The sequence below is a fragment of the Tachypleus tridentatus genome, unplaced genomic scaffold (genome assembly GCF_004210375.1).
Source record: "Tachypleus tridentatus isolate NWPU-2018 unplaced genomic scaffold, ASM421037v1 Hic_cluster_2, whole genome shotgun sequence".
NCBI classification, from domain to species: domain Eukaryota; kingdom Metazoa; phylum Arthropoda; class Merostomata; order Xiphosura; family Limulidae; genus Tachypleus; species Tachypleus tridentatus.
The window spans coordinates 31,448,230-31,472,674 of record NW_027467782.1 but is presented as its reverse complement, the minus strand read 5'-3'; the positions used below and the strand labels follow the sequence as shown (position 1 = coordinate 31,472,674).

The 24,445-nt window shown below is 31.5% G+C and overlaps 1 protein-coding gene across 6 annotated transcripts in view; it reads right to left on the bottom strand.

The window, feature by feature from the left end:
- LOC143242419 (serine/threonine-protein kinase ATR-like) overlaps window positions 1-12,565 on the bottom strand; it is a 41,252-nt gene extending 28,687 nt beyond the window's left edge. For 2 of the 6 annotated variants that reach the window (XM_076485796.1, XM_076485800.1), the window contains exons 1-5: window positions 12,365-12,564; window positions 10,032-10,198; window positions 7,507-7,701; window positions 5,478-5,570; window positions 3,809-3,966 (exon numbers count right to left, since the gene is read on the bottom strand). In XM_076485796.1, the coding sequence (XP_076341911.1) occupies window positions 3,809-3,966; window positions 5,478-5,570; window positions 7,507-7,686 (431 nt within the window). In that variant the 5' untranslated portion in view covers window positions 7,687-7,701; window positions 10,032-10,198; window positions 12,365-12,564. Of the gene's footprint in view, window positions 1-3,808; window positions 3,967-5,477; window positions 5,571-7,506; window positions 7,702-10,031; window positions 10,199-12,364 lie in introns of all 6 variants that reach the window. The other 4 variants (XM_076485797.1, XM_076485798.1, XM_076485795.1 and 1 more) reach the window with 3 other exon arrangements.
- Window positions 12,566-24,445: the final 11,880 nt, after the last annotated feature.

The following is a 24,445-nucleotide window of genomic DNA, read 5'->3' as shown; positions in this document are numbered from 1 at the left end:
ATGATTTGGTTGTCATGCTTACAATGCATGCACAGCCTCAAAGTGTAAAGCACGATTTTATTTCTAGTAGCATATGAAAAAGTCAAGCATATTAACCAGTAATCTAAAGTTGTAAAAAAGAATAACATAAATAAATATGAACTTCATACATACCTGTTTTCAACAACTAAAAGTGGAATATAGTAGCAACTCCTTGTGGGTGAAACTGAAGAAGGGGCAGTAAAGCAGTCATCACCTGGTTAAGAAGGGATCCAAGAGATTGCAATTCCACACTGACACAAAGAAACAAAAGGTTAAATTCTGTATTATATAATTTTTTAATGATTAGTCATACTTTCATATGCCTGAACATGCAACTATGACCAAATCCCTAAAACCATGATATTTTATGAAAACTGAAATTAGGATGCCATATTATAAATATGCTAATAAAAAACTAAAACAAAAACATAAACATGTAATGCACATAAACAGCACTTATGAAAACCAGATTTTGAGTGAGAACTGATAACAAAAAATGGACAATTTCTATTTTGGTCCTAAAATATGTTATAGATTCTTAACTTTTAACTCTTTCAACATGGGCTCGGTCAATTTGACCAACCATGTGACCTCTTTGTACTCATTTAAAATCTCTTTTGACATAATACTTCTAACCTTAAATAATAGTGTGCATATCTTCCCATAGTTTGGCAGTTTTCAGTTAATGTTATAAGTGTTACACAAACAAGAAAAATATTTTTAGTGAAGTATTTTCAATAAACTAGAGTAAAGATTTGTCAGTGAATATATGGATCACTCCATTTGCAAAGTAATTTTTATGTTGAGATTAAAAAATACTTTTCTTAATCTCAAAAATTCCAAATTTCCTTTGTGTCATCCCAAAAACCTTTATAGACATTTTAAATGTTTGTTTCCAGTAACTATTTACATTTCATCTGTTATTTTCTCTACCCTAACTCAAAATGCGATCAGTCATTTTGGCTGACCTGGTAACTGTAAATAAAAACCTGAAATTTACATATACCTGTTAAGAACAGAATGTAATATATCATTTGACACATAAAAACCTTAATTTCCTATTGTTTATAGGTAGTATGTAGTTAAATGTACAAGAGAACTATTAACATATCTTGAAAGAGAGGGTGTGACAGGTAGGTGTGGTAAAAGGGGTTTTCTATTTATATCTCTGTTATCATGCAAAATTGAAGACAATAAAAAATATGGTTTGCCTGAGCAATAACAATTGTATAGTGAGTAACGAATGTTTAATTTCTTAATTTTTCAAAGAATTGTGAAAAAAATAAAGATGACAAGATACTTAGCAAAAATACATAATGTGTGTCATACTAAGGGAAATTCAGAATTTGAGTTAACATTGTCTTGTAAAAGTAGGAGCTTAAAACGTATACTGTTAAAGCATGGATTATTAGCTAAGCTTATATGCTACATTAATTGGTACAACATAAACAAAAATTAGTTTAATAAAATATTGAATGTAAGACACTAAAACTTTGTGTCATGGTCAGTGAAGAATACATGGGTCAAATGAGTTAATAGTTACTGAAGAGATGAGATAGACAGATGGAATCTTACCTTCACATTATGACAACGAGATAAGTAGACTGATCCTAACCTTCATACATAACTAAAAAGACAGATTTTTTACATTTAAGATCGCCAGGAAAGTTTACAGATTTCAACCACTACAAATCATTCAACTTCAGTAAATTAACTTCAGACATTGAATATCTTTGTTGATAAAAAAGTCAGCTTGTAAGCAGTGTCAAGCCATCCAAAAATAAACAACTGGCTAGCTCAAGCAAAGTGTAACAATATCAACTCAAAATTAATTTGCTTGTCATGGACCTGGACTGTCAATACAATATTCAGTTCTAGACAGATAGAAAAGTCAGTATAGTTTATAAGTTTTTAAAAATTCTTGTATATTGACTAATATTTGCAATAGCTACTATCACAAACCGTAGTTATTGTTTTTGTTGTTGTTTGTATATTAAAATATATTTGTGTTAAGAAAATTGTGTGTATCAATTTTGTTAGCAAATATCATAAATTTGATACATATCAAAATTCAATTAACTTCTAAATTAAAATTTCACATGAGAAATCCTTATAACATCTAGTTAGCTTTACCAAATGTTTCTTAAGAAGAAATATTTTATTTCATGTCCATTAACAAATTTCTACATGGATTCAGTCAATTTGACCAATTTCGTAATCACCATATAAAAATACAAAACCAATATACATTATGCTTTTTTTTACTCAAGAATGACTACAGATTACAAAACATAAATGTTTAGACACAACTGCTTAAATCTCATGACATTATACATTTATATAGATTTACTATTTTCATAATATTGACTTTTCAGCCTGTTTGGCTAACAATTCAGAAGTTACAATGCCACAGTGCATGTTTGCTAATGTTAATGTATCCAATAATATAAAACTGACCTTTAGGTTTTACAAAGTGACCTATATCATCTGCATTTTAGTGGACTAGTATTTGGTAAAATACAGTCATATACAATTATTATAAATTGTATATTTATATAGAACATTACTATTTAAAAACAAATTTTCTTAAACTAATTTATCTCAAAACGTAGAGCAGTAAATAACAAAGTAAGCAAACAATTATCAGTTTTAGTTACAACCTATGTCCTCATTGCTGTTTGTCTTAGCTTGCTAAGCCTTCAGAAATGTCCCATGTGGAGGTTATGAAACAAAATTTTCTTTTTTGATATTTTATATGTACATTAGAACAATCAAACAGTTATAAATTACTACACTGATAACATAGAATTCCATTATAATTTATCAAGTTTAAAAACTAAACTGTATTTGTATCAAATAAAACAGGAAATCTAGAACAGGCTAAAGACTCAAATTAGCAGCATGAAGGTTTGTTTCGAAAGAAAGAGAGGACACCATCACATTTGAAAATGGCTAGGAAAATCATTAAAAAAATATTCTGAGCTTCTGATTGTTTTTTCAGATCATATATAGAAGTAAATGTATATACAAGACCATTTCTCAAAATGAAAAGGTACGATTCAACAAATATTGTTATAGTTTAGAAAATTAAAAGGATAAAAGTGTTGTTTTTTTTTATTTTAGCTTATCCATTTGAGTTCCTAGTTGGTACATCTACAGACGTTGTGTTTTTACATCACAAGCATTTAATTTGAACCAGTGCTACATTCAACACAACACAGAACATATAAAAATTGAAGTTTTGGTGTATTTGTTTAATACTTACTTTTAAACTACAAAATTAAATACTGTATAATATCAAAATTTGAATTATAATCTACAGTTTGATACCAGAAATAGAGATAAATTCATAAAACTGTATTTCAATAAAATTTTGAATGCAACTTAATAAATGTAATAACATGGCCTTTGACATGTGACCCATCTGAAAAGGGTTAATAAAAGTCATATTATTACCTGCACAATGCAATGCAATACTGACTAATCACAAGTACACACTCCCAATAGATGTGAAAGATAAGTCTACAAAGATCATAAACACTTAAGACAACAAACCACATCAAATCAAAGTAGACGTTATTAAAGAAATATTTATAAAATATTAGACACAATGAAAGAATATTATTTTCAAAATTGTTTTTTAGAGTTTTCTACACTTTTACCATTTTCAAGACCCTATGGAATCAATAAAATTATAAAAAAATGTGTTTAAGTTAAGAAATTTCATTAGATAAGTAGATTAATTAAAAGTTACTTTTCTTGCAATTGCAAAGTAAAGAAAATATACTTATGAACAAAAGTGTTCCAGGCTTGAGTACAAATTTGAGGGAAATCTTCCTCAGTAAAATGAATAGCTATCTTTAGAGTAGCCATCACTTTCATCCTCACTGCAGTAATGTGCTTTGGACCCATTAGCTCCATAATAGAATTTAAACTTCCTAATGCCTAAAATAAATGAGAAAATTAGTTTTAGATATAAAAGTTCTCTTTATGTATTTAATGAATTTTGAGCAGTTGTAAAGTTCTAGATTTTTTGTTTTATGAAAAAAAAGTGTCCAGGTTTTAAACATGAAAACTCAAATATATACTACCAAAAATTAAGCACATAAGTGTCATACAGTGACACTGGTAAAACTTCTTACGTTTGTTTAAAATAAACCTGTCCAACAACAGTAATTAAATGAAATTTCTGATGATATAAAGATAGGGATGTTGCAGCTACAGTTTACATTTTAAAACTCGATACACTTAAGAGAAACTGCTACAATCTCTATACAGAATAACAAACATTTCATGTTTGCAAAACTACAAAAAATTCATTGATGTTGTATCACTAAGTTTAATACTAGCAAGTCAGTTCTTTAAAAAACCTTAGAAACCAACAAAATTTCTTAATATTTCATTAATGTCCACAATTAGTTAAACAGGATGGAATACAATTATGTAACTACTCAAAATATTGTCCAATATTTGGATGTGTTGTTCCTACAGGCAAGCTTATCAATCCTTGTATGTAATGTATTTAGAGGTAGGAAATAATTAAATGTAAGCCTAATACTACAATATGAAGCTGATTGGTTCCATATATAAAGCACAAACCATATTCAAGAAACACTTCTATGGGTAAATGGTACATACCAGAGTACTGACCATTAGTGACAAAACATGCACCATACTCTAATTAACTCTAAAAATAACATATCCAAATATCCTACAAAATTAAACTATATTTTCTGTGAATAGATAACTGTGTTCCATTCAGTATTAAGTCTATAATTTTTTTTTCCTATGATAAATTCATGGGAGGATAACGATGAAGAAAGAGCTCGTTCTTTTATTGGAGCTAAGATGGTTAACTTCATCACCTTCATCCAGCATGATCAACTCTAGTTCTTATAACGTACAACCTATAGTTACTATTTTGGATGATTACATCAGTTTCAACAATTCTTAGGATAAATGATACATAACTGGAACAGCACCTTACTAACATACAGACTTTTACTTTCAACCATAAGAGCTTTGTCCAACTGTATGAGTCAAATAATGGGATTCACGGTTACTTTCATAACAAACTCACAACTGAAAGCATGAAGAATGTTCAGTAGCATTATATGTCAAACCCTGGACCCTACAAGCTAACCACTGGGCAATGCCAAGCCTGTATTATTCATACAGGGAGTCTTTGCTCTTTCATAAATATTTATTTACATAAATTTCACTTTCATATTTTCAATATGACTTTAAGATTATAAAGTTTTTTTTTTTTTACTAAATAATGATAACAATAGTTTAACTTAGAAAACCAATAATAAACAAACATGTGATATACATAGAATTTTATGGAACTGATTTTACTTTCTTTTAAGATAAATAAAATAAAATATACAAATGAATCACAAAACTTTCAAGCAATAAATTTAAATTTCCTAATTATCATGTAATAAAACACCTACTAGTTTCTTTTCCTCTAATGGAAAATTTGCATTAAGCAACTGGGAATCAAAGAAAGCAAGAAAACCCAAAAGTCGTGGCTGTAAAAATTTGGCCTATGGATTAAAATAAAGCAATCAATTAAAGGTTATAATAACTTTTTACTGATTTAAAAATGAATTTCAATTCCTCTTCACAAAAGTTAACAAATACCAACTTATTTTATTAATGAAGCTATTTGCTCTGGTTATGTTTCTTACTCTACTTTTAGTTGTGTTGTAAAATTATACCTGGTACTTATTTCCTACATATACAATATTACAATAATTGCTGTAATATAATGTTTAAGTATATAATTCTTAGGTAAATATACTTCTGACAACTTTAATTCTCATAAAAGATTGCGAGCTCACAATTCCCGTAGCTTGTAATTATTAAAATTGCTTTACTTGAAAGCATGTCCATATTACAGTTACGAGAAGTCCGTTTGTGGCCCCTGACTCAAAAGTTTGTGCACCACTGCTGTAAATACTTTACTCTGAACAATGCTAAACTTCTGTTATGTTAACCTATAATTTCCTTGTATAAATACCAGAATTTTAAAGTCAGATACAAGTAACTGACCAATATGACTCATCAAGAGTAAATAACTGACAAATTTTACTCAGAAACAATCATTTGGAATTTTTCTGGATACTTCAAGTCTCAAGTTTTGAGAAATATCAATATTCAAGGTGATTCTCAATTCACACTTTATTCAGCCAGCCTTTTAAATTTATTACTTTCCATACATGGCTGCATGCTTTTAATATATTCTGCATAATGTACTGTATTAAAAAAAGTGCAAATATTTTAGTTTATAATGTAAAGATTTAAAACAAAATTGTCATCAAAGTACACTAGATGTGAATTCTCCTAGATGTTTCATTTTTTAACGTTTTCAAAGATTTATAAAAGTTTCTTACACACCAAACATTCACAAATACTTTTTTTTAATTTATATTAATTAGATGAAGTTCTAAAACTTAGGTTTCTTTTAAATATTTAAGTAGTTTTACTTATTCAATTAGCTCTCAGGAAATTAGAATTTTACTAAAAGTAAATATATTAAACAAGTGGTTATTACTGATACTTCTTCACTTAATATTAACAATTCCATTTACTTTGAATGGCCATAATGTTTATTTTAACTAACAATTCAACATTAACTGTCCACAAAAGGAGATACAGGGAAAAATCTCAGTCAAGATGCTACCAAAAGAAATTCCAACTAAACTTATAATAGTTTGATACAGCATGTCAGTTTTTATTTATCTTTATTGAGATATTTGCCCAAAATTTACATTTTACAGCACAGAATCAGATTTTTTATTTGTTGTAGATATGTAATGCAACTTTTTTAAGTATTTCAAATTTCAACTGTAGCCATTACTATATCTTCTGGTTTTGTAATAGGCTTTGTTCCATCATAACTTTCATCTTTCCATGCCAACATTGCAAGTCCACTAAAGACTTGTTCATAGTGAGTGCTGATGTGAAGAAGTAATTCATTATGTATTCTCTGGTAATCACATCTCAACAAGCTGCCTATCTCAATATTAGTCTCAGTTTAAAAATAAGAAATTCTGTTATAATCAAAGTCAGTTTAAATTAGATTTTATTAAATTAATACCATATATCTCACAGAGATACAAGTTTTTACAAAAATCTACTGAAGCGAATCCCATGCTTTCCCATATAATAATATGTGAAAAAAAACAACCGAGACTTTAATTCTAAGTATTTAATTAATTGAGTCAAAAATGTAAATAATGTATGGAACTGCAGATATAAAATAACATACAGTATTGAGAGACTACAAACTTTGACCTTCCTTCTCCCATAAACATCTTACTTCTAAACATTGTCATACAAATTAAATTTGCCAAATACCAGTATTATGTTAAAAGTGTATTAGTATTGTTTGTTTTTAATAAAGTGCTGTATAAATACACAATTATATGGCTAAGTAATAGCAAATATAAGCCAAAGTTGAATGCAAGTAGTACTTACCTGAACATAGGTGAGTGCTTTTTCCATTTCTTCTTTAGAGCAGTGCTGAACAAGGTATGAAAATATGTATTTAAAATGGTTCATTAAGAGTTCTTGCTTCTGCATTCTCATCTGTTTGGCCAGTACTTTCAGCAACATTGAAGCTTCAGGAGAAGCTTTAGTAGCAAGTGGAGGCAACATGTAGCGTAAAGTGCTCTATTATTCGAAAAGCAACATGGATGTACAAGTGATTTCTAACAGTGATAACAATGTATATATTTCAGTTTTAAAACTACATATACAGCCTTTCCCATTTTAAACCAAAGACTAACATACATATTTATGTGCTTGTTTTACACTTTCAATAAACAATACATTATAAACATGAGCTACTAAATACTTTGATCTTTACATATGTAACAGGTAAAAAAATATATGTATTTTAAATATGTATTTAATATAAAATAAAAATAATATATAATATAATATAAAATATGTATTTTAAAGTGATAAGTACTTTTTTTGATAAGAAATTGATACAAATATGAGAAAAACAACAATAAACACATGAAACGAGAACAAATTAAAAGTCACAATACAAGAACAGCCAACCAAGAAGTAATAATTCAGTGAAAGAGAACAGAGGGAGTTGCACATATCAGGAGCATGTGTGTTGCACTACTATTGGTGGGAAGGTTGTCACATGATAATCTGCATGCAAGACACACTTTACCATTTAACTGTTAGGCATGCTTTTTTTTTACATATAGATAAAAGCACCAAACTATTTATTGATGTGAGAGGAAGTAATGTTTGGTATTGGAAGAATAATCATGAAACAACTCTGGTACATCAAAACTAAGGCAATTTTCAGTTTGTTTTTATTCTTACCCAAATCCAAGTCTGAATACTAAGCAAACATATGATTTTGTATCATAACTGTTATATAGATATGATACAAAATCATATAGATCTGTGTTAAAAATTTCATAATTTTCATTTTTCTCCACTAATTTGAAAATGATAGAATGTGTAAAAAAGAATTTTTGGCATAAACACTGTAATCATAGGTAAAATCATTAATAATTCACAATAAACATTCAATAAAGCTTACAAAATTTGATATATTTCTGTATTTATATTAATATTCATTATTTCAATGCCAGAAAGAAATAAAGAGCAAACATCACAACAGAAATTTCTTACATATATTTTGTGTATTTTTTCATTTTATACTTAAAAGTAAGACAATAAAGCATTGTAACAGAAATGTTTAAATTTACATAGGAAATACACTATCAAGATTTTAACAATCACAATTGAATAATAAAGATACACCACATGGCCAAAGTAGGTGAATACCCATATGTGCTTGTTGAACATTTCATTCCAGAAACATGGGCATTAATATGGAGTTGATACTGCCTTTGCTGCTATAGCAGCCTCCACAGGAAGGGTTTTCCCTAGATTTTGAAAGATGGCTGTGGGAATTCACTCCTATTCAGTCACAAGAGCAAGAAGGCCTGGCTTGCAGTCAGCATTCCAATTCATCCCAAAGTTGTTCAGCAGGGTTGATGTCATGGCTCTGTGCAGGCCAGTCAATTTCTTCAACATCGACCTCAGCAAACCATGTTTTTATGGACCTTGCTTTGAGCATGGGGGCATTGTAATGTTGGAAAAAGGGGCCTTCCCAAACTGTTGCAAAATTTTGGAAGCACACAACTCTAGAATGTCATTGTATGCTGTAGCATTAAGACTTCCTTTCACTGGAACTAAAGAGCCTAGTTTAAACCTTGAAAAACAGCCCCAGACCATTATTCCTCCTCCACAAAATTTTATGCATTCAGGCGGGCATTGTTTTCCTGGCATCTGCCAAACCCAGATTCGTTCATCAGACTGCCAGATAGTGAAGCAAGATTCATTACTCCAGAAAACGTGTTTCTACTGATCCAGAATCAATGGTGGTAACTTTACACCACGCCAGCCAATGCTTGGCATTGCTCATGGTGACCTTACACTTGCATGTGGCTGCTCGACCATGGAAACCCATTTCATGAAGTTCCCAATGAACAGTTCTTGTGCTTGCATTGCTTACACAGGCAGTTTGGAACTCAGTAGTGAGTGTTGCAACCGAGAAAAGACAATGTTTATGCGTTATGCGCTTCACCACTTGGCGGTCCCATTCTGTGAGCTTCTATGACCTACCTCTTCATGACTACAGTTTTTTTTTCTTCTAGACGTTTTCGCTTCACAATAAGAGCACTTACAGTTGACCAGGGCAGCTCTAGCAGGGCAGAAATTTGACAAACTCACTTGTTCGAAAAGTAATATCCTATGACAGTGCCATGTTGAAAGACTCTGAGCTCTTCAATACAACCCATTCTACTGCCAATGTTTGTCTCTGGAGATTGCATGGCTGCATGCTTGACTTTATTCACCTGTTGGCAACGGGTGTGGCTGAAATAGCTAAACCCACTAATTAGAAGGGTGTCCGCATACTTTTGGCCATGTAGTGTGTATAACAAATATAGAAAATCACAACTCACTTCAAAGGTTCTTCTCCTTTAATGTCATTGCTAGCTCTCTTTCTTTTGGTGGATAACCTACTTGTAGATGGTTGATGTTGAACAGGTTTTCCTTGAATTGTGGGATTATGAGCAGACAACTGCTTGAGCTCTTCTCTTTGTATATATAATAATGCAGTCTTGACACACTATATATAAACACACACATATTTAATTACAATAATAATTAAGAATATGTAAATTGAAAGAAAAATAAATCACAGAAACTTAAATTATATTTTTTAGAAAGAACACTGTGCAATATTTGAAATGAAGAAACCCAAGTAACAGAAAAAAATTTGATATTAATGTAACCTTATCTTTAAACCACAGTACATATGCACACAATTAAGCTCAGTCAATTGGAACAACCACATGACCTCTTTGTACCCATTCAAGGTCTTTATAGCTTTAAATACTTCCAATTTTCAATAGTGTACATATTTACAAAATTTTGCACACTTTCGGTTAACATCATAAATAATATTTTTTTAGTGAAGTAGTTTTAGTAAAATAAAATAAAGATTTGTCCACGTTTATATTAACCAACCTCATAACCACCAAAACAAAATCAAATTATATTAACCAACCTCATAACCACCAAAACAAAATCAATCTAAACTACCCGTTTCTGATTTTTTCTGAATGACTCTAAATTGTAACACAAAACTACATTCTTTTACCCTAAGTAGTTTTAAGGTCCTAACAGTGTACATCTATTTGTAATTAAAAATTTATTTTTTTATATGCTCTTTGAATCCTGTCTAACTATTATCTGTGTCACTCAAGGCACATACAGCTCACGTTACAGTACTGAATCACATTAACTACAAGATACTTGCACGTGTGGCTTGTGAAACATTTTATTATATTATTATTATTTTCTTTACATAATCTATTCTTAACTAATCTAAAAGAGATCCACATTTTACATTTTGATTACTTTTAATAATAATAAATAAAGAAGAAACAAGACAAATATGAAATAATGTACTTTATCTTCTTTTTTCTTGCTGTAGATTGTTGAGAACACTTTATACTACTGTTTTTACACTAATGGTAGTAATGCATTAAATAATTTTCATTTAATTAAATAACGGACCAAAGAACATATACTGATAATATGTAAAAGCAGATAATTTCTCCTAACACTCAATTTTTCTACCTTTCTACCTATGCAACAAAAGCTGTTGCAAATCTGTCCAAGCTAGCCATTAAATTTCCCATGAGAAAGAAGATTGTTCTCTGAGTAAAACTAATGTTTATTTTTTCAGAATACAACATTATACAATACATCATTTGATAGATCAAAACCTTGACTTTCTGTTGGTTATAAATAATATATAAATAAATCTAAGAGAGAATAATCACCAAAACCTGAAAGAAAGGATATGACAGCTTGATGTGGCAGGAATGGGGTCTGATTTTTTATTTATAGCTTTGTAGCCAAACAAAATTGAAGGCTATAAAATTATGGTTAGTCTGAGCAATGACAATTTTATTCTGAGTAATTTAAGTTTAATTTTGTACTTTTTGAAAGGGTGGTGAATAAAATAGGGAAGACAAGATACCTAAAGTAAATATGTCGTGTTATACTAAGAGAAATTCAGGAAGTTTTTTTAAAATATGACCTCGTAGAATTAAAAACTTATAAAGATACGAATCATTAGCTAAAATTTTAAGCTTTTCTAAATAATATAACATAAAAGAAAAATAGTTTAATAAAAGTTTAAATGTAAGACACTAAACGATACCTTGGGTGAGAAGATTAGTTAACCAAAGACTTTTAAAATGCTGGTCTTTCATTTTTGATTTGTTTATGAATTTTGTGGAAAACTATCCAAGGGCTTTACACGCATAGCTGTCTCCAATTCTGAAGTATAAGACTAAAAGGAAGGTAGCTAAGGAACAGCCAGTGAGATTTGATAGTTACACTTATTGCACCCACAAGCCCCACAGAACACACATTTGCAGTAATGAAACACAGATAATAAAATCTTAGATTCACAGTTTGAGCACATTAATCACTTGGCTGCACCAAACTAATGGTCCATTATGAAAGATTTTACAAAAGCTCCAGATAAAAGAATAATGTGCAGCAGTATAAAATATGAATGTAAATAACAAAAACATGATATGAGTATACACATACTTATCTATTCATTTTCTCAAAGTGTAATAGACATATAAAACTTTGTTAGCTAGTCTAATTTATAATGCAAAAATACACTACAGTTCTACAAAACACCTTTATCCAATACATACATACAAGTTTCATATTTTAAAAACCCTTTCAACTCTACAGTTTATCTTACCTGTGAGTTCACCATTTTTCCACAATGATTTAATAGAACTTCACTCAGAGATTCAATCAACTTCTTGGGAACAGAAAAGTTTCTACTTTTAAGGTAGCTCATCAGGTAAGTAAATGTGTCAACAATTGCAACTCCAAGTTTTTCAGTTGTAAGTTGATACAAACCATACCTATCTAAAATCTGAAAGAATCAACTAGTTCACATACATTTAAAGACTCACAGAAATGGTTAAGTGAAATGAAATGTAAATGATAAACCTTAACTTTAAAAACTGTACTAGTGATAAAGTATTTTCTTTTCATAAGCCATTGTGCCAATATCTTATAAAAATAATTCAAAATAAAGAATCTGTAAAGTTTATTTTTCTTTTTTGTCATACTCTTTTCCTTTATATATAAACTCTCAGATCTAAAGTTTGCAATAGTTAATTTATTTGAAACCTACAACTAGCTAGTAGACAAGCAAAAAAAAGTTATAAAATAAAAAATTATTGTAGTTTACTTTCTGTAAATGTAAACATTTTATTGCCTGAAAAAGACCAAAATAAAACCTGTGTGTTAGCCCCGAAACACACTTTCAAAATTCAAATTTAATTCTGAATTTCTTTATGGTTTGGTATCAAACACTTTCAGAATACTTAGAACTAATTTTACTTTGTTTTGTTCCTACGTTTGATCAGTTTAACAATTATGCAACTAGCTTAAGACATATAGCTACTTTAAAAACAAATGTTTTCTTCATGAACACATTGGAAACAAATTATAACAGAAGTTCTTGGAAGGTTTCTGACTTGTTTGAATGAATAACTACATACTATTCTGAATAAAGAAAAATAAACCAGTTCTACTTATAAACAATCTCAAATGTGGGAGGTAAAGAAAAAAATTATTTTTCTAGGTTACACTGAAGGTAGTAATTATCTTCCTTAGTTGGTTGGTTGGTTGATTTGGTGTTTTATGGCACAAAGCAGCTGGGCTATCTGTGCTAAACATCCAGTAAAAGATAAAATTAAAGTAAAATAAAAGAAAATTAAGGTAAAAAAAAAAAGTAAAGTAAAAAACCATAAACCAATGTTTACATCTAGTCTAAAGCATTAAAACAAAACTACAGTAATACAAGTTGTAGAGGACTTTCTGCAGCATAACTGTAATTATCATAACTCGCTAGGAAGATTAAAAGAGATAAGTACGAAAACCATCATCAGTCACCTGTAGCTGGCCTTTCCAGTCTTGGTTCCAAGTTATTTGATGTTATAGCTATTTTCAAAAGTAAAGTAATTAAAGTTTTAAAGGAAGTATAGCAAAATTTTAATAGTAACTTGCCAGGATGACTAACAGGTAGTTCAAACAGCAGCGTTAGTCACCTAAGTAGACCTTTCCAGTCCTATTTGAGTTACTTGACTTTACAGTCATTTTCTAATTTCAAATCAAACTAGATAGACTGTGATTCTCCAAAGGGATTCTCATCAAAGAAGGTCTAAAGAAACTTAAATGGCATTAGAAAGATTGATGGCCTTTAAAAAACTAAAAACATTTCCAAGGTGGACAATGTCATTATGGACAAACCTTAGGACAGAATATGGTGAAAATGGCACCATCGTTGATAGTCATAACGATGGCAAGAAAGTAAAATGTGGTATACAGTGACCTGAGTATCACACAGACAACATAATGGTGTATCAGTTCCAGATAAATGAAAACAATGAGTTAAAAACTGTGACCAATGCATAGTCTAGTTAGAACAACTTCCTCCTTCCGATCCTTACGGTAACAAGGACAGCCAAAGTCTAATACAGGGTTGTATTTGGAAAAGCATGTTTTGCATTGCTCACTCCAAATTGACTGCGAGATGGCACAGAGCCAAGCCTTGAATACAGGACCATAGTCCATGTATCAGACAGGCACAGCGGTGATAGTGCCAGAGCAAATAGACTTAGCTGCAGTGTCGGCAAGCTAGCTCCCATGAATACCAATATGGCCCAGTATCCAGAAAAACTGAATAGAAGTAGATGATAAAGAGAAATGGGCCAGTCAGTTGTGAATATTGGTGACAACAGGGTGTGAACCAATGTGAAGCGATTCTAGGGCCAGAACTAAGCGAGTCAGTATAAATCATGCAGTTTGAGTACTGCTTAGCTTCTATGTGATCCAGGGCAAGAGAAATGGCATACAGTTCAGTAGTAAACACAGAAGCTGTAGAGGGATTTTACGTGCAACCATGGTAGAGTCCACACAGTCACCTGATTTTGAACCATCTGTATAAACAGGAATGGAAAGATGGTTCAAAAGATGTTCAGCAAATAACAAACAGTATTTCCAATCAGGAGTGTCTACTTTTCTCAGATAGCTTTAAGATAATTCACAATTGGGGATGGTAATAAACCATGGTGGGATGGGCTGACCAGTGGATACAGCAATGTTATCCAACGACAGACCCAATTCATCCAACTATGACTGGATATGAAGGCTAAAAGGAGCAATGGCATACCGTCTGGTCTGAAAAAGCATGAGCCAACGAGGAAAGAAAACACAACCCTAGATGGGATGCTTTGGTTAGGAACAAAGTTTCAAAGCATATAGTAAAGACAGTTGTAAATGGCAGAGGTGCAAAAAAAGTTCATGAGACTATGTACAAGCTCTGAACTGGGGAAGTACAGAAACCCCCAGTGCAGAGCTGAAGTCCTTAATGATGAATAGTGTCCAGCATCTTTAAGGCCAATGGTCTGGCAGAGCCATAGACCAGTGATTCATAGTCGAGGTGGCCAAGCATGTCCAAGTGTGTTAAGATTCGAATTCCCATCACATCAAACATGCTCACCCTTTCAGCCATGGGGCATTATAATGTGACATTCAATCACACTATTTGTGGGTAAAAGAGGAGCCCATGAGTTGGCAGTGGGTGGTGATGACTAGCTGCCTTCCCTCTAGTCTTACACTGCTAAATTAGGGACAGCTAGCACAGGTAGCCCTCGAGTAGCTTTGCACGAAATTCAAAAACAAGCAAACCATAGTCGAGTGTCGGTCAAATAAGAGCACGATATATCTTTAGCATAGAACATCGATCCACTCCACAAGTGATGGAAGAGAGGACAAGGAGGATGTTCAGTGCTCTTGTACATTTGACCTGTAGCTGCTTGATATGTGGTATAAAGGTCAGCTTACGGTCAAAGATAAGCCCCAAGAATTTAGTCTCAAAGACCTCAGGCAGCACAACTTCACCGCAATGGAGTTCAGGATGAGGACGAATACCCCATTGGTGGCAGAATTGCATGCAAACTGTTTTAGTGAGAGAGAAGGTAAAGCCCTTTGCTGTGGTCCACTTCAGTAAACAATTGAGAGCAGTTTGTAGCTGCCGCTCAATATACCTCATGTTCAATAACTGGCATGAGATGTGAAAGTCGTCGATATAGAGCGTGTTTGCAATAGTGAGAGGGAGTTGTTCAGTGATGGCATTAATTTTTATACTGAAAAGTGTGACATTCAGAACACAGCCCCAAGAGACTCCCAAGTTTCTACAGAAAAAAATGGTAAAGTGTTGAACCCACATGAACTTGGAATTGCCTGACCATTAACAAATTTTTAATAAATGTGGACAAATGGCCACGTAACCCATATCTATGCTGTCTCACAAAATGCCATATCTCCATGTTGTATTATAAGCCTTCTCAATGTCAAAGAATATTGATACAAGATGTTTGAGAAAGGCTTTTCTAACTGAAGTATGGATATACACATAAAAAAACTTACAAAAAAAAATTAAAACACTAAGACATTTCTTTAATTCATTTTAATTATTTATCTAAAAAGATTAATTTTTCTTGTTTGAATGTGTTACTGATAACACAGACTTCTATGATACTTTCATTAACCTTTTGATCTGGAATGTATAAACTACCGAAAAGTTGTTTATCAAGAATACAATTAAAGTTACAGGCAATGAAGTTTGTGTTTTAAGCAGAAATAATTTGAAGCACAAACATCAAATGAATGAACATGAAAAAACCTATATTCATATAACTTACACTAGAGAAAATGAAGCTTTTTATTTTTTCAAAGCTAGCTAATGTAAGTATTGTGTATTACACAAAGAAGAGCATTTATTAGGTCATTTTATATGAAATGGCTTATTTTCACTTAGTAGAACAGTGACTGTGATTAGAATAAGCTGAATACAGTAACTTGACTGTATGCTATTTGATACTACTGAGAGTGCTGTGTTTTACATTTGCCTGTCATGTCAAGTTGTATTATAATTGTTTTTTGTATTTCTTTGGAACCCTACACAAGATGATTTCTTCAAAAGAACTGAAACTACTTTTTTGATATGAGCTCAAATTGGCAAAAAAATGCAGTCAAGGTTGCTAAAAACATCAATTTGGCACTGGAACAAGGGAATACTTCTCAAACTACTATTCGTTCTGGTAATAGGAACCTCGAGAATAAACACTGAGGAAGGCTTCAATCTGTTGTGAATGAAGAAACAGTAAGAGCTACTGCATAAGCTAGCCCACACATGACAGTTCATATTAAGCTACTGCATAAGCTAACCCACACATGACAGTTCATATTAAGTGCTACTGCATAAGCTAGCCCACACATGACAGTTCATATTAAGTGCTACTGCATAAGCTAGCCCACACATGACAGTTCATATTAAGTGCTACTGCATAAGCTAGCCCACACACATGACAGTTCATATTAAGTGCTACTGCATAAGCTAGCCCACACATGACAGTTCATACATATTTAGTGCTACTGCATAAGCTAGTCCACGCATGACAGTTCATATTAAGTGCTACTGCATAAGCTAGCCCACACATGACAGTTCATATTAAGTGCTACTGCATAAGCTAGCCCACACATGACAGTTCATATTAAGTACTACTGCATAAGCTAGCCCACACATGACAGTTCATATTAAGTGCTACTGCATAAGCTTGCCCACACATGACAGTTCAGGCACTTTCAGTAGACTGAGAAGTTTCCAGTGCAACTGTTTCTCATCACCTGGCTGCAATCAGAAAGTTAAAATTTGGGCAAAGAGGTACCACATGAACTGATAGAAGAGCAGAAAACTGGTTAGGAACAAGAGGGAGTCATTCTTAAAGCAAAGCATTACCTATGACAAGAAGTGGATCCTATATGGAAAAAAAAAACCTATGCAGAAAATATAGCATACTTTGATTATTGAAACTGGTGTTTGTAAAAATATGGAGTTTTAATTTTACATATACAGTCAACCATTTCAAATGAAACAAACTACTACAAAGCAGGCATCAACAAAACCACTGTAATAACTGAATGTCAAAAAGATTATTGTACTATTAAAACTTTAACTGTACTAAATAGATGTGACATAGAGCACATCATACTAAGAGGACATAGAAAATACCATAGTGTTAAGAAGATACCAACAAAACCACCATCCTCAGTGTAAAAAAACAAGCATCCTCAATAATCATCAACAAGTACCCTGAAGTATCAGTATTCCCAGAAGAAAACTGTGGTAACACAACATCAACATGAACACTGTACTAATATAGCAACATAAAATCATTGTACTGACAATGCATAAACAAGGATACAATAATTAACAATATACTAGAATAACTGTAGTGTACAGGTTAATATGTTCACTGTACTAATATGTATTAACAAGATCAATATGCTGAAACAACAGCCAAAAGATATCTAAGGTAACAGAATGCCTACAAAGTCATTATAATAAGAGCACATCATAAAGCTAGTATACTGTCTGTTCATGATGCAATAGTATACAGGATATTGACAAAAAAAAAAAAAGAGAGAGAGAGAAAAAATATTACTACACTGACAACACAACTGTATATATATATATATTCAGGGAACCATCAAGCCCAACACAACACCAGAATAACAAAACGTTATGATAACATAAAATAACTAAAAGATCACTGCAATAAAAGAACAGATAAAAATCCATTGTACAAGAACATATATAACAACACTGTATTAACTCTCTCAACACAGCCTTGATCTGTATGACTGACCATGTGACCTCCTTGTGCTTGTTTACAGTCTGTTTAGATTTAATACTTCTAACTTTCAAAGTGGTATATTTTCAAAATCTGGCAATGTTTCAGTTAATATTACAAGTCTCTAACATACAAAGAATCATATTTAATTAAATAAAATAAAGATTTGTCCATATGATAATTTGTTTTGAATAATCTGTGTGAAAAGTTATTTTAATGTTAAAATTAAAAATACCTCCTTTGTATATAACCCTAAGACCTCCATAAATACATTTCAAACATTTTTTTCAGTAAATCTTGATAGTTTATATGTTATTTTTCTAACCCAACTCAAAACAGGATTGATTAACTTCACTGACCTTGAAACCACCAAAAACAATAAAATAAATTTTAAAAAACCCTGAATTACCCTTTCTTCTTTCTAGAATGACTTCATATTGCAAGAAGAAACTACACTCATTTATCCTAAGTAGCTCTTAGTTTGTAACACATCTATTTATAATTAAGGTTTATCACCATTTAAACTGCAACAAACTACTGTCAAGCCATTATAAGATGTAAAATCAAGTCAAGAAACATCCAGCTCACATTACGCTATCGAATTACATTACCCATGAGCTACTACAACTAGTACAATAAGCTCAAGTGTCTCGTGAAAAAATTATACTTATTGTTGATTTTACTTTATCTTAACTTAAAAAATATCCTTACTAATTTTTACATTTTAGTTGCTTTTATAATTATACACAAAAAATAAACATAAACAAATAAATAAATGAAACACTTGAACAATCTACACTGTTTCTCTTGATTGTTGAAGAGAGTTAACCATAACTTTTAATGCTACTTATATTATCGCAATTTATAATTTTTATTTCATTAAATAATGCTACAAACAACATAGACTATAACATGCAAAATTTACACATCACTCAAAAATTTACTAGCTTTCTAGATCTGTGACAAGAGTCATTACAAATTAATCCAAGCTAGTCATTTCTCAATGGAACGTTGGTTATACAGAAGAAAATATTGTGAAATACATCATTTGATAGAATGAAAACCTTAACTGTCTATTAGTTATAGGTAACATACAGTTAAGCATAAAGAGAACTATGAACACAACTTGAAAGAGAGGATGTGACAGCAGGAGTCTGACTTTCTATTCAGTAGAAAAAAATGTTGAAGACTATATTTAATGTGGTTTATCTGAGCAATGATGATTTTAGAGAAAGTAGTTTTCATTCAATTTCATACTTCTTCCATGGGTGGTGGATAAAATCTGCCAGCATGTGTCATGTGTGTCACACTAGGAAATATTCAGAATTTTTTATGATAGTGCCTTGCAAAATTAAGAGCTGATTATTTATATGTTATTAAAATATGGTTTATTAACAAAGGTTTTATGCTATTCTAATTGGCATACCATAACCATGAAGTTGTTTAATAAAATATTCAAAGTAAGACACTAAAACATTGTGTCATGCTCAGCACCCAGTGTGATGGGGTTAAAGGAAGAGATAAGACAATTGTACTATAACATCAACAAAACTACTGTGCTAAAGGAATACAAACCAGAGCATTACACCAACAAAACAAAAACACCACTATAATAAAGGAATAAATTCAAGTCTACTATACCAGAATATCAATAACACTACTGTAATAATGGAACAAAAACATGACTACTGTACCAGAACGTCAATAACACTACTATATTAAAGGAACAAAAACATGACTACTGTACCAGAACATCAGTAACACCACTATACTAAAGGAACAGAAACAAGACTATTGTACTAGAACACCCATAACACCACTGTATTAAAAAAAACATAAACAAGACTGCTGTACCAGAACATTAATAACACCCCTGCTCTAGAGGACAGAAACAAGATTACTATACCAGAACACCACTGCACTAAGTGAACAGAAACAAGATGACCGTACCAGAACATCAATAACACCACTGTAATAAAGGAACAGAAACAAGACTACTATACCAGAAACTCATAACACCACTATACTAACTAAACAGAAACAGGACTAATGTACCAGAACATCAATAATGCCACTGTACCTAAGGAACAGAAACAAGACTAATGTACCAGAACATCAATAATGCCACTGTACCTAAGGAACAGAAACAAGACTAATGTACCAGAACATCAATAAACACCACTGTAGCTAAAGAACAAAAACAAGACTAATGTACCAGAACATCAATAAACACCACTGTAGCTAAAGAACAAAAACAAGACTAATGTACCAGAACATTGGTACTAAAGAAATGTTTTGACTGTACTAAGTCATGAACAGTGTAATAATAGCACAGTAACATTTAGTTCTATGTAGGTAATCCAAGTAATTGTTAACAACACACAAACGTACTACATTATCTTACTTAGAAAATTATAGAGGAATCCATCAGTAACAACAGAGCATTTTACAATGTGAGGTGCACATAACATGAAACTTATTATTAACATAAACATAATATATTCATTGACCCTCTGGGTGGAGAATGGCAGTTCTTCAGGATGGACATACATGGTTATCAATACCTAGCAGTTTTCGTATTAGTAGTAAAGTATTCTATTACCAAAACACTCATCAACCTGTGCAAAAATTATTTAGCTAAGAAAGAAGCTGCATCATTCAAATGATGCAATGGCCCCTCTAGAGCCCTGATCTCAATCCAACTATGCAGAGCTGGGATTTGATAGATCCAAAATAAGATAAATCAAAAGTTACATTTAAAGAAACTTTATGGGAGTGTATTAGAGACACTTAGAACAATATCCTAAAAGAAACTTTAATTAAATATTTTACAACCATGCATGAAAGATGGGACAACTAGCACTTCCACCAAGTTTCTGTTGTACTGAATATGAAGATTAATACACTTCTGATGTTTCACGTGTGACCAACTTTCTATTGTTTTGTGAAAGTAACCTGACACCTAATGTTTGACTAACATTTTTTGCACAGTACTGTATAGCTGGTAATATAATGCTTGTATCAGTGCAGGTTTAGAATACAAGTTGTGTATCTTGTGGTCAGTGCTCTTACTTTCTTCAATTTCATGCTATTTCAGAAGCTATACAACTGCTTCAATAAATAAGGACAAGTACAAATAACTGATAAAATTAAAACTAGGTATAGCTCATTTGATATATAAAACACAATATTATGACCAATGATAATATCAAATTCATTTGTCTTATTTTCTTTCACATTTTTTAATGGCTAATTTAATCATGTGTGAAAAACTGTATGAGAAGATGAGAAAATGATTATGTCATAAATGGAACAATGCAGACAAAATAAAACTTTAACAAAAAAAAATCTCTCTAATGGATACATTTACATGATTTAAGACACAGGGGAAAAAGAAAACCAGATGTGACAAAACTATTAAAAATCATTTCACAATTATATTTCAAAAAAATTCATAATCTAAAATAGTACACAAATACTAAACAAACTTACATAATTTTTCAAGTACAAGCATAGATATTATCCAATTAGGTTACACATTTTAGTGGGAGAGGGCAACAAACAACAACAGCACAACATCAACTAGCCAGTCAAAGGGTTAAAAATAAGATCATTTTAATTCCCATCTTCAAAACGTGTGCAGGATATATTTTGCTCAAAATTAAATAAGCCACTTACATATTCTAGATATGCCAGTCAGATGCTATTAACTGAATTCAAAATTGACTCAGATCTAATATAAAATTTTCTCTCTGTATAAGGACAAAAATCTATGTTTGTCTTATCTTACACCTCCTAACTCGCAGGGGGCTAACCTCAACCAAACTTTGTGGGATGATAATTTGGAATAAGGGACACTTAATGAATGTTCACAATTCCTTCCCCTTCATTATTACTATTACTGAGTATTTATCATCTTTGATGTAAATTAACATTATCTACATTCACATATGGTGCCACATCCATACACACAAAAAAAAAACTTAAACTTTCAATAGAACAACACATACACAGTGTGTATATATCTCAGAGAGTGCACTAGCTTTATCTATGGAAGAATTCAAAGAAATAATATGGTTGCCAAAATTGCAATACTACATAAACTTGCCTGAAGCTTCTGCTCCAATAGCCAACATAATGCTGATGTGAAATGTCCTTTCTTCAGTTATACCCATTTCCTACTTCGAACCATGATCTTTGAATTTTGACCTCCAAGCCACTTCTGTGCCCAATGGTTGTCAATTAATTAATCATATGAAACATTGTAATAGGACATTCAGAGGGGTGTTGAAAGTAGGTAACAGTAAGCATCTCTAATGCCACTACTTCTTCCTACAAGGTCACCCTGACCATCACACAGTGTATACCATATCTAAAGTATACACATATTGAGTTTTTAAAGTTTATACAAAACTTTCATTGAGGTAATAATTAATGCTGTAATAATGTGTTATATTATAAATAAATTGTGTAAAAGTTAGGATTTTTGTATTATTTATTACAGTATCCACCCACAAACTTTGTTTTAAGCTTATAAACCCAAACAAAGAACAGGTACCTCATCTTGTGTGATGTGACAAACTCAAAGAGGTGAATTAAGTAATTATGGATACCTTTAGTCTCATCAGTACTAATTATAGTTCCACTCTGGTACAGTAATAAATCTACAGACTTACAATGCTAAAATCAGAGGTTCGATTCCCATGGGTAAACTCGACAGATAGCCCAATGTGGCTTTTTTATAAAAAAAACACACACATACTAATTATAAGCATGCAACAAAGTACCTGATTACTTTCATTATTCACAGTTAACCCCATGCTAATTCACTTGTACTTAAATGGTACATCAGACATCATCATTCACAGTGGATACCATACAGAGCCTATTTTTTCCACTAAAAGTTTGTATAATGTATGCAAATATTATCAAAATTTTAGGGATATATAAAATATAAAAGTATACCAATGAAATTTTGCATAAAATCTTCTTTAATGTCATTTTGATTAATTTGTATCTATTACCTACTGTTAATGATAGATCAATCAGAAAAATAAAACTTAGCCTGGAGTAAAATTTGTCTCTGCCTTTATACAATAAGCTTGCTTAATGCCTGCCCATGTGAAGTGTTTTATCTGGCTTTCTGAAGGAATTTGAAACTTTTCCAAGACAATTTATATGAGGATGTCATAATAATGGCTAATAAGTAAACAAATCATATTTGATTCTTTGAAAGAAAAAAAAAAAAGCATGACACCAGTGAAATGGAAGAAACATATGCAACCCATTCTTTGTAGAATCAACTTTGTACACCACTGTGAACACAAATGAAGCGCAGCTGCTGGATATCAGACCAGGGAAGAACCTCAGATAAGCCTAAAACAAACACTAACAACCAAAAATATGCATTAGCTTTTGAACAAAGATGGAGGAAAAATAAACTGTGATTAAAGTATGTATACAATGAAAGAATGTTTGTACTTTTTGCCAAAACTCCATTTGGCCAAGATGTTTGGAATAAAACATGATGTTAGAGGATCTGATTGGAGGGTATTGAAAGTAATGAGACAACAAAAGAACACAGGATTTCACTGAGTCGAAGCTATCATACCTGAAGTACTTTGGAAAATTGATTATTTAATTATGAAACAACAAGAAATAAGCAAAGAAGCAATGGTTCAAATTTTCTAATGTCTGTATTTTTATGCAATAATAAGCTTGCTCACACCATAAATTTTGAAATGTTGCTTGATCTAGGAGAAGTGTTGAATGCTTGCATCAAAGAGGACACTTGCAAAGGAAACAATGCAACATATGTGTCAAACACCACCATTACAAACTTCTAGAATGTTTGAGTGAAATTGCTGAAACAAAAATATTAAATGAACTAAAATTAAGTGACAACTTTGTGCTAATGTTTGTGGTTAATCAACTGACTAATCTGTTATTGAATAAATGGTTATTCTTGCAAGATTCATCATAAAAGACAGTGATACTTGTGTAAGATTCCTGAAAATATTGGATGCTTTATCCAAAGCGTTTGTAAATTGTGATGAGTTAGGAAATCA